The sequence below is a fragment of the Mesoplodon densirostris genome, chromosome 18 (assembly GCF_025265405.1).
Source record: "Mesoplodon densirostris isolate mMesDen1 chromosome 18, mMesDen1 primary haplotype, whole genome shotgun sequence".
Lineage (NCBI taxonomy): Eukaryota > Metazoa > Chordata > Mammalia > Artiodactyla > Ziphiidae > Mesoplodon > Mesoplodon densirostris.
Genome location: NC_082678.1, coordinates 58835738 through 58848047, shown reverse-complemented (window position 1 = coordinate 58848047; position 12310 = coordinate 58835738). Strand labels below are relative to the sequence as shown.

At 36.4% G+C, this 12310-nt stretch overlaps 1 protein-coding gene across 1 annotated transcript in view; it reads left to right on the top strand.

Moving 5' to 3' along the window:
- Positions 1-12310, top strand: part of MED13 (mediator complex subunit 13) — a 99948-nt gene that overhangs the window by 70901 nt on the left and 16737 nt on the right. Inside the window, exons 19-24 of the mRNA XM_060080439.1 lie at positions 1245-1434; positions 2342-2804; positions 3995-4214; positions 4876-5067; positions 5588-5811; positions 7830-7972. Of these exons, the coding sequence (XP_059936422.1) occupies positions 1245-1434; positions 2342-2804; positions 3995-4214; positions 4876-5067; positions 5588-5811; positions 7830-7972 (1432 nt within the window). The remainder of the gene's footprint in view (positions 1-1244; positions 1435-2341; positions 2805-3994; positions 4215-4875; positions 5068-5587; positions 5812-7829; positions 7973-12310) is intronic.

Here is a 12310-nt window from a genome sequence, read left to right as displayed (position 1 = left end):
TATATAATCTATACACATCCTCCCTTATACTTTAAATCATCTCTAGATTACTTATAGATATTTACATAGCATTACATACCTAATGCTATGTAAATAGTTGCAGACATGGCAAATTCAAGTTTTGCTTTTTGGAACTTCCTGGATTTTTTTTTTTTTTTTAATATTTTTGATCCATGGTTGGTTGAATCTGTGGATGCAGAACCTAAGGATACGAAGGGCCAACGGTATCTCCCTTTTCCCACAAATGCTTGGAAATCTAGTGTTTAAAATTTAGTTTCTTTTACAATTTGAATCGTTAGTTTGTGCTGGTTTAGCTCCTCATTAATGTTCTACTTAACTTTAATTGCAAGGTATCTGTAGTGTGTTTTGTAAAAGTAAATATTTCCAGAGAGTGTTATTTAGAACACTAGTCCTGCAAAATCTTCCCAGAAAAAAGTTCCTTAGTTAGATAGGTTTGGGGACACATTTTGTATCTATTTACCTTTTAGGGATTCACTATACATGTTAGATTATTAAAGCCTTTGAAAGTCTTACAGTAAAGAAATCCTTTGTCTAAACTTTCTTTTTTTTTTTTTTTTTTTTTTTTTTTTCTTTTTGCGGTATGTGGGCCTCTCACTGTTGTGGCCTCTCCCGTTGCGGAGCACAGGCTCCGGATGCGCAGGCCCAGCGGCCATGGCTCACGGGCCCAGCCGCTCCGCGGCATATGGGATCCTCCCAGACCGGGGCACGAACCCGTATCCCCTGCATCGGCAGGCGGACTCTTAACCACTTGCGCCACCAGGGAGGCCCTGTCTAAACTTTCTTAATCCAGTGTTGCAAACCTGTTTGAGATTGGGCTTCCTGTAACAAACGTTAGTGGCCTGCAGAATTGGAGGGAGAGCTGGATAATGCATTTATATACATGAATTGGGATGGATGTACAACTTAAAATGACTGCATATTCATGCTCAGTTATTTCTGTATTCTGCAAGTTTTCGTTATTCAAACTACATGGTTCTAGTGCTGTTATTATCTAGGTGTTTTATTTCATTGGAGATATTTTAATTTTGATAGAAATTCAATGGATTTCTAATGTAGAAAAGTAAAAAGACCTGTGGCACCATTTCACCTTGATACTATTATTGCAAATGTTAATTATAAATGATAAAGCTTATTTTTAAATAGCTTAAATCCTTTATTTTATGATATGAACTAAAAAACTATAGCAAACTCACTAATTCTGATTTCTATGTCTGTATTTGTAGTCTTGTCGATTGGGTCAACATAGACCTATTTCTCGACTATTGACGGATGGGATCATGAGAGTTGGATCTACTGCATCAAAGAAACTATCAGAAAAGTTGGTAGCAGAATGGTTTTCTCAGGCAGCTGATGGTAACAGTGAAGCATTTTCTAAACTCAAGCTTTATGCACAAGTCTGCAGATATGACCTAGGTATTGAATTTGTATTTATTGTATAAGGTCATTTTAGCAAAGTATGACCCAGTCCACCAGCTTTTTGTAAATAATATTTTAATGCAACACAGCCATGCTCATTTATTTACAGATGTCTGTGGCTTCTTTTATGCTACAAGATCAGAGCTGAGTCGTTGTGACAGAGACTGTGTAACTTGGAAAGGCAAAAATATTTACTATCTGATCCTTTACAGAAGAAGTTTGTTGATCACCAAAATAGGGATCCCATCAAGTAGGAAGATTTGTGTTTTTATTGAAGTTTATTAAAATTAAGATTTTTGATTTGTTGTTAATGGTTTAGAGGTAAAACAACTTTAGTTCCCTCTACAACACAGAGACAGTTCTTTGTTGGAATTAAGAAAATGACAGCTATTGAAGACTTGCTTTTAACAACCTTGAATTAAATATCAGTGGACTTAACTTTAGACTTAATCCAAAGAGACACAGAACCAAAACATTGAACCTCATTAGACATTCCTATAATTTGAACCCCATAACATTCCTCCATTTTATATTTAATTAGCTCCCAGTATAGTCACTATTCAACTTGTGACCTAGGGACTTGTTGAATGGTTTAATGAAAATTTGCTAGATACTGTTATTTTTATTTAATTAATTATGCCTACAAAATAGAATTTTATTATATTTCATGGAAACCATTTATTTATTTTGTATAAACTGGTTTATTTTTCAATTCCATTTAAAAATTTTTTTCACTTTGTAGGGGAAATAGAAAGCTAGTGTTTGCTACACTGTTAGCAGGCAAATTAAGGGGAGGGTAATCACCAAAAGAGTATAAACTAGAAATTATTATTCACATAGTAGATTAAATAAAGAACCAATCAGTGAAATAAAGAATTAAATATCCTGTTTTTATTGTCTTTAGGTCCTTACCTTGCTTCCCAGCCATTGGACAGCTCTCTGCTTTCCCAGCCAAATTTAGTTGCCCCTACAAGTCAGCCTTTGATTACTCCACCTCAGATGACAAGTACTGGAAATGCTAATACTCCATCTGCCACCCTAGCATCTACAGCGAGCAGCACTGTGACAATGACTTCAGGTGTTGCTATGTCTTCTTCAGTTGCTACAGCTAACTCAACTTTGACCACAACCTCAGCTTCATCTTCATCATCCTCCAACTTGAATAGTGGAATGTCATCAAATAAACTACCTTCATTTCCACCCTTTGGCAGTATGAACAGTAGTGTTGCGGGATCCATGTCTACACAAGCAAGTACAGTTCAGAATGGACAGCTAGGAGGGCAACCACCATCAGCTCTACAAACAGCTGGGATTTCTGGAGAGTCGTCTTCGATTCCCACTCAGCCACATCCTGATGTGTCTGAAAGGTATATTTAAATATACCAACCTTTGCAGAAATATAAATATATGCTGTTTCTTGTCCAAATAACATAAAGAGCCTTTGATCTTATCCTTGAAATTTTAGTTTTTATAATGTCGAATATTTAACCTATAAAATTATAATGAAGACTCTTCATAAAGTCTTTATCATAGAGTCTCAGGGTGGGAATGAAGACCTTAAAAACCATTTAGTTTAACTATCCTGTGATGTTTGAATCTGTTCTGTGACATAACTGTCAAGTAGATTTGCCTATGCAAATCATTCCAGTGATTTAGAAGTCACTATTGAATGACCCTGTTCAGAGGCATAAGAGTTGTACCAGGATTTGAATCTGTCGTTGACTGGCTATGTCACTTTAGGAAAGTTACCTAACGTTTTTGAGCATGTTTTCTTATCTGTAGAGTGGGAGCAATAGGATATAATGTATATTATGCTCTTTACAAAATGCTTCCACTTAAGTTATTTATAACGACAACAGTGATGGTGACAGCTCTCTTTATTACTTTTATGAAGAAGGTATTCCCTCTCAATTTATAGATTAAGTTAGCCTAAGCTTGGTTATATCTTTCAGCTACCCAGATGCAGTTTTGCCCAAAGTTATACTTATATGTGATTAAAAACAAACTCTTAATTACCCAGCTAGATCTTCCATTTTGAACATCTAAATAGATTTGGAGTTTTAAAAAATCATATCACCATCAAAGAATGAAGCTTAATCACCACTGAAGTTAGGAAGTATGGAATGAATATGTATATTCTAAACATGTAATAGCACATTGACTAGGTCTGGAGACTTGGTTTCTGTTTGGTCTGGCTCTGCCTCTAGCCAGCCTTGTGATCCTGGGCAGCTCATTTAACTTATCTTGGTCTCAGTTTTATCACGTAAGCACTAAGCTCTCTGACATTTCTGATGCTATGCGGTTTTAAGAATTCTGTTTCTTCTTTTTAATTCAAGACCTCTAAATGCCAAGGGTCTTTGTACACCATCAAATTGTGAACTTTTTATGGTTCTCTTTGGAGAGAAAGATGTCCCTCATTTTTAGAGAGGCTCTCAACACCACATGCCCCCCCCCCCAAAAAAAGGGAAAAGGGTATTAAGAACCTGCTTTGATGCTATTCCGAGAAGGTACAGGAGAACTTTTTCCCTAACTGTCTTATTTCTACTTCAAATTTTAGCACAATGGATCGGGACAAAGTGGGCATCCCCACAGATGGTGATTCACATGCAATCACTTATCCACCTGCAATTGTTGTTTATATAATTGATCCTTTTACATATGAAAACAAAGATGAGAGCACTAATTCTTCTAATGTATGGACTTTGGGGTTACTTCGATGTTTTCTGGAAATGGTCCAGACTCTTCCTCCTCATGTTAAGAGCACTGTTTCTGTACAGGTGAGAATGATAAATGTTATAAATTAAATTTATTTAAAACAGTTGATGTTGATAAGAAGTTTCAAAGTTACTATTCTGTATCCACATTGATTTTCTAAAGGCCAGGTTCTATTATATTGACTTTACTATAAATGATATTGTAATAGAAATCTTAGTTTATAAAAGATAAACTTGCAGTCATACAACAGTAAGAATAGAGAATTAAAAGATCACATTAAGTATGTTAAATATCTCTCCCGTGTTACTTTTATAAACGAATTTTTAAATTTATAAGCTTAAATAGGGAAAGAATGGACTTATATAAACTAGAGTTCTAAATAAGAGGTTACAAACTAGAAGTAGAGAGAAATTAACCATATTAAGTTGTATGCAGAGAATTTGAATGATTCTTTATAGACTACAACAGGACTATGGCAGTCAATGGCAGTATTGATCAGTATAACTGCTATGTAGAAATGTTTAAAGATTTTTACGTAGCTTATTAATAAAATGGAGTATTCACTAAAAATCTATATAATAAGAAAATATCATTCTTTAGATTATCATTTTAATTATGTTTTGTTTAAATTTTCTAATAAAATGTTTAGAGTTTTAGACTCACTGTTCTTTTTATTCTCTTGTGGAAAGTTTAACATTTGTAATATTTGCCTGTAATTCTTAGATTGTTCCCTGTCAGTACCTGTTGCAACCTGTGAAGCATGAAGATAGACAAATCTATACCCAGCATTTAAAATCCCTGGCTTTTTCGGCCTTTACCCAGTGTCGGAGACCACTTCCAACGTCAACCAATGTGAAAACATTGACTGGTTTTGGTCCAGGTTTAGCCATGGAAACTGCTCTTAAAAGTCCTGATGTAAGTATGTTTTCCATTACCAAAGTTATTGAATGACTACATTTTATGATTTTATGCAAAACTAAGTGCAAGTCTCTGATTAGCTCTCATCTTCCATTTATCTTATAATGGGTAGATATACTATATCCTTCTTTCCTTTTTTAAAAAAAATTAATTTATTTTTGGCTGCGTTGGGTCTTCGTAACTGCGCATGGGCTTTGCCTAGTTGCGGCGAGTAGGGGCTACTCTTCGTTGCAGTGCGTGGGCTTCTCATTGCGGTGCCTCCTGTCGTTGCAGCGCACGGGCTTAGGCCCATGGGCTTCAGTAGTTGTGGCATGCATGCTCAGTAGTTGTGGCTCACGGGCTTAGTTGCTCTGTGGCATGTGGGATCTTCCTGGACCAGGGCTCAAACCCATGTCCCCTGCATTGACAGGCGGATTCTTAACCACTGCACCACCAGAGAAGTCCCTATCTTTATTTTCAATAAAAGATTTTTCTGTGATTGTATAGTACCATAGTAACTTAATTTTTTACTTTACAGAGACCAGAGTGTATTCGACTTTATACACCTCCTTTTATTCTGGCTCCAGTGAAGGATAAACAGACAGAGCTAGGAGAAACATTTGGAGAAGCTGGACAGAAATACAATGTTCTTTTCGTGGGCTACTGTTTATCACATGATCAAAGATGGATTCTTGCATCTTGCACAGATCTATATGGAGAACTTTTAGAAACTTGTATCATTAACATCGATGTCCCAAATAGGTACTTTTATTTCCTTAAATGTATCATTGTATCATCCCTTGAAAAAAAATTCATACACGCACATTATGTTTCATTTTTAATGAATAGAAAATGGTTTGGAAGGTATATATATTAAAGTATTAAGTCTTGGGATTGTAGGTGCTTTTCATTTCTTTTGTAGTGAATATTTACATTGTATAATTTAACGGACTCAAAAATAATTTTGATTATCTCGGTTACATAGACAAAAGAGGTTAAAGCCCCTGTATTCTGTGTAATAAACCTTGAGGTAATGATTTTAGCCTAACAAATTTTGAAACATGGAACTAGAAAGCCATCTGCAAATTAAAATCTAGTAAGGCATCCTAGAACATTTACTTTTCTCATATACCATCTAAGATATAATCCCTAATAAAGTGAGTTAACTTTCTTTACTGAAAATTTTCCTCTTTAAATGTTGGAGTGTCTTCTGAAAATGGTGGCCTTCTTTTTAGAATTCTTCTTGATAGTAGTTAGGTATCATGACCAGTTATTCATGAAGACTGTAACTAGTAGGTCATAAAAGATGAGCCTCATATTATCACTTAATAGACACTTCTAATAACATATTTCAAGGCTAGTGAACACTGCCTAAGAGAACCTGAAAAATCCATGAAGTAACTTTAAGTTTCAGATTTGGTTCTGTTCTTTATTTTCTTTATTATCTAAACGTTCTGTTCTTTTAAGTTCAGAAATTGGTTATGTGCAAAAAAACTTAGTGATTTTTTGGTTAAAGTGGCACTGAAGAAACAGAATATAGAAACATTGATCTGTGAAGGATGAGAAAGAGAATAGCGGAAGAATAATACCACCTTCCCAATAAAAAAATAGTGTATTGCCATTTTACTGAAAGTAGAAGTGAGATGATGGTTAAGAGGTCCAACTCTAGAGTCATAGAGATCTGGGTTCAAATCCCAGTCCTGCCACTTGCTGCCTGTATGATCTCGACAAAATTACTTTATCCAACTGAGTTGTAGCTTACTTCTCTGTAAAATTAGGAAAATAATTTTATCTGCCTTATAGGGTTGTTAAGATGAAATGAGGTATTACATGTAAATTGATTGGACATACTGCTTGGTACATAGTAAGTACTCAATAAATGGTAGCTACTGTTGCTCAGCCACAGAGCACTTAATGTTATGTACTTGCCTAATAAAGGACGTGCATGCAGAAAACACAGCATTGTTCTGTTCTGGGAAGTGGGCGGGGGGTTTGTTCGATATTCTTCAATTTAAAGTATGAAGCAAGGGACTTCCCTGGTGGCGCAACGGTTAAGAATTCTGCCTGCCAATGCAGGGGACATGGGTTCGAGCCCTGGTCTGGGAAGATTCCACATGCCGCAGAGCAACTAAGCCCGTGTGCCACAGCTACTGAGCCTGCGAACCACAACTACTGGGCCCGTGTGCCTAGAGCCCGTGCTCCGCAACAAGAGAAGCCACCACAATGAGAAGCCTGTGTGCCGCAATGAAGAGTAGCCCCTGCTCGCTGCAACTAAAGAAAGCCCGTGCGCAGCAACGAAGACCCAACGCAGCCAAAAAGAAATAAAAATAAATTTATAAAAAAAAAAAGTATGAAGCAAGGGTTGGCAAACTCCAGGCCATAGGCCAAATCTGGCCACACTCATTTGTTTAATTATTGTGCATGGCTGCTTTAGTGCTGCAGCAGGTTGAATTCTTGCAGAAGAATCTTGATGGCCTGCAAAGCTTAAGATGTTGGCCCTTTAAAGATAAAGTGTGCCAGTCTCTGGTATAGAGCAGTGTTTCTGGTGAATTTTGGTGGTTCTTGGACAATTTTTAATTTTAAGTATATATTTTAATATGTATTAAACAAAATACAAACTATCATGCCATACCTGTGATTTTATATATATTCTTGCTTAGGACTTGTGTAAAAAATATCAAGCATTAAAATGAAGGGACCAGTTTTTCACAAATTTGAGCTCTTTCGAAATGTCATCATAGGAATTTTAGAAATATTTATGACTCTATTCCATACAACAGGGCCCGCCGGAAAAAAGGATCTGCTAGAAGATTTGGTCTGCAGAAACTTTGGGAGTGGTGCTTAGGACTTGTACAAATGAGTTCATTGCCATGGAGAGTTGTAATTGGCCGTCTAGGAAGGATTGGTCATGGAGAATTAAAAGGTAAAATTGTGCTTTTATTATTTAATACTTAAATTTCTGTGTTTTTTTGAATTTTATTTTTTTATACAGCAGGTTCTTACTAGTCATCAATTTTATACACATCAGTGTATACATGTTAATTCCAATCGCCCAGTTCGTCACACCACCATCCCCACCCCACCCCCACCACAGCTTTCCCCCCTTGGTTTCCATATGTTTGTTTGTTCTCTACATCTGTGTCTCAACTTCTGCCCTGCAAACCGGTTCATCTGTACCATTTTTCTAGGTTCCACATATATGCGTTAATATACGATATTTGTTTTTCTCTTTCTGACTTCACTCTGTATGACAGTCTCTAGATCCACCCACGTCTCACCAAATGACCCAATTTCATTCCTTTTTATGGCTGAGTAATATTCCATTGTATATATGTACCACATCTTCTTTATCCATTCATCTGTCAATGGGCATTTAGGTTGCTTCCATGACCTGGCTATTGTAAATAGTGCTGCAGTGAACACTGGGGTGCGTGTGTCTTTGAATTATGGTTTTCTCTGGGTATATGCCCAGTATTGGGATTGCTGGATCATATGGTAATTCTATTTTTAGTATTTTAAGGAACCTCCATACTGTTCTCCATAGTGGCTGTATCAATTTACATTCCCACCAACAGTGCAAGAGGGTTTCCTTTTCTCCACACCCTCTCCAGCATTTGTTGTTTGTAGATTTTCTGATGATGCCTATTCTAACTGGTGTGAGGTGATACCTCATTGTAATTTTGATTTGCATTTCTCTAATAATTAGTGATGTTGAGCAGCTTTTCATGTGCTTCTTGGCCATCTGTATGTCTTCTTTGGAGAAATGTCTATGTAGGTCTTCTCCCCATTTTTGGATTGTGTTGTTTGTTTCTTTAATATGGAGCTGCATGAGCTGTTTATATATTTTGGAGACTAATCCTTTCTCCATTGATTCATTTGCAAATATTTTCTCCCATTCTGAGGGTTGTCTTTTCGTCTTGTTTATGGTTTCCTTTGCTGTGCAAAAGCTTTGAAGTTTCATTAGGTCCCATGTGTTTATTTTTGTTTTTATTTCCATTACTCTAGGAGGTGGAACAAAAAAGATCTTGCTGTGATTTATGTCAAAGGGTGTTCTTCCTATGTTTTCCTCTAAGAGTTTTATAGTGTCCAGTCTTACATTTAGGTCTTTAATCCATTTTGAGTTTATTTTTGTGTATGGTGTTAGGGAGTGTTCTAATTTCATTCTTTTACATGTAGCTGTCGAGGTTTCCCAGCACCACTTATTGAAGAGACTGTCTTTTCTCCATTGTTGTCTCCTTTGTCATAGATTAGTTGACCATAGGTGTGTGGCTTTATCTCTGGGCTTTCTATCTTGTTCCATTCATTGATCTGTGTTTCTGTTTTTGTGCCAGTACCACATTGTCTTGATTACTGTAGCTTTGTAGTATAGTCTGAAGTCAAGGAGTCTGATTCCTCCCACTCCATTTTTTTCCCTCAAGACTGCTTTGGCTATTCGGGGTCTTTTGTGTCTCCACACAAATTTTAAGATTTTTTGTTCTAGTTCTGTAAAAAATGCCATTGGTAATTTGATAAGGATTGCATTGAATCTGTAGATTGGTTTGGGTAGTATAGTCATTTTCACAATACTGATTCTTCTAATCCAAGAACATGGTATATCCCTCCATCTCTTGGTATCATCTTTAATTTCTTTCATCAGTGTCTTATAGTTGTCTGCATACAGGTCTTTTGTCTCCCTAGGTAGGTTTATTCCTAAGTATTTTATTCTTTTTGTTGCAATGGTAAATGGGAGTGTTTCCTTCATTTCTCTTTCAGATTTTTCATCATTAGTGTATAGGAATGCAAGAGATTTCTGTGCATTAATTTTGTATCCTGCAGCTTTACCAGATTCATTGATTAGCTCTAGTAGTTTTTCTGTGGCATTTTTAGGACTCTCTATGTACAATATCATGTCATCTGCAAACAGTGACAGTTACTTCTTCTTTTCCAATTTGTATTCCTTTTATTTCTTTTTCTTCTCTGATTGCCATGGCTAGGACTTCCAAAACTATGTTGAATAATAGTGGTGAGGATGGACAATCCTTGTCTTGTTCCTGATCTTAGAGGTAATGCTTTCAGTTTTTCACCATTGAGAATGATGTTTGCTGTGGGCTTGTCATATATGGCCTTTATTATGTTGAGGTAGGTTCCCTCTATGCCCACTTTCTGGAGAGTTTTTATCATAAATGGGTGTTGAATTTTGCCAGAAGTTTTTTCTGCATCTATTGAGATGATTATATGGTTTTTATTCTTCAATTTGTTAATATGGTGTAGCACATTGATTGATTTGCATATATTGAAGAATCCTTGCATCCCTGAGATAAATCCCACTTGATTGTGGTGTGTGATCCTTTTAATGTGTTGTTGGATTCTGTTTGCTAGTATTTTGTTGAGGATTTTTGCATCTATATTCATCAGTGTTATTGGTCTGTAATTTTCTTTTTTTGTAGTATCTTTGTCTGCTTTTGTTACCAGGGTGATGGTCGCCACATGGAATGAATTTGGGAGTGTTCTTTCCTCTGCAATTTTTTTGGAAGAGTTTGAGAAGGATGGGTGTTAGCTCTTCTCTAAATGTTTGATAGAATTCACCTGTGAAGCCACCTGGTCCTGGACATTGTTTGTTGGAAGATTTTTAATCAGAGTTTCAATTTCATTACTTGTGATTGGTCTCTTCATATTTCCTATTTCTTCCTGGTTCAGTCTTGGAAGGTTATACCTTTCTAAGAATTTGTCCATTTCTTCCAGGTTGTCGATTTTGTTGGCATAGAGTTGCTTGTAGTAGTCTCTTAGGATGCTTTGTATTTCTGTGGTGTCTGTTGTAACTTCTCCTTTTTCATTTCTAATTTTTTTGATTTGAGTCCTTTCCCTCTTTTTCTTGATGAGTCTGGCTAATGGTTTATCAATTTTGTTTATCTTCTCAAAGAACCAGCTTTTAGTTTTATTGATCTTTGCTATTGTTTTCTTTGTTTCTATTTCATTTATTTCTGCTCTGATCTTTATGACTTCTTTCCTCTGCTAACTTTGTTTTTTTGTTTTTTTAAAAAATTATTTATTTATTTATTTTTGGCTGCATTGGGTCTTCATTGCTGTGCATGGGCTTTCTCTAGTTTCAGTGAGCAGGGGCTACTCTTTGTGGTGGTGCGATGACTTCTCATTGCAGTGGCTTCTCATGTTGTGTAGCATGGGCTCTAGACATGCAGGCTTCAGTAGTTGTGGCTCACAGGGTCAGTAATTGTGGCACACGGGCTTAATTGCTCCGTGGCATGTGGGATCTTCCCAGACCAGGGCTTGAACCTATGTCCCCTGCATTGGCAGGTGGATTCTTAACCACTGTGCCACCAGGGAAGTCCCTAACTTTGGGTTTTGTTTGTTCTTCTTTCTCTAGTTCCTTTAGGTGTAAGGTTAGATTGTTTATTTGAGATTTTTCTTGTTTCTTGAGGTAGGCTTGTATAGCCATAAACATCCCTCTTAGAACTGCTTTTGCTGCATCCCATAGGTTTTGGATTGTCGTGTTTTCATTGTCATTTGTCTCTAGGTATTTTTTGATTTCCTCTTTGATTTCTTCAGTGATCTCTTGGTTGTTTAATAACATATTGTTTAGCCTCCATGTGTTTGTGTTTTTTAGGCTTTTTGTCCCTATAATTGATTTCTAATCTCATAACATTGTGGTCAGAAAAGATGCTTGATATGATTTCAATTTTCTTAAATTTACTGAGGCTTGATTTGTGACCCAAGATGTGATCTATCCTGGAGAATGTTCCGTGCGCCCTTGAGGAGAAAGTGTAATCTGCTGTTTTCGGATGGAATGTCTTATAAATATCAATTAAATCTATCTGGTCTGTTGTGTCATTTAAAGCTTCTGTTTCCTTACTTATTTTCATTTTGGATGATCTGTCCATTGGTGTAAGTGAGGTGTTAAAAGTCCCCCACTGTTACTGTGTTACTGTCTATTTCCTCTTTTATAGCTGTTAGTAGTTGCCTTATGTATCGAGGTGCTCCTATGTTGGGTGCATATATATTTATAATTGTTATATCTTCTTCTTGGATTCATCCCTTGATCATTATGTAGTGTCCTTCCTTGTCTCTTGTAACATTCTTTATTTTAAAGTCTATTTTATCAGATATGAGTATTGCTACTCCAGCTTTCTTTTGATTTCCATTTGCTTGGAATATCTTTTTCCATCCCCTCACTTTCAGTCTGTATGTGTCCCTAGGTCTGAAATGGGTCTCTTGTAGACAGCATATATATGGGTCTTGTTTTTGTATCCATTCAGCGAGCCTGTGT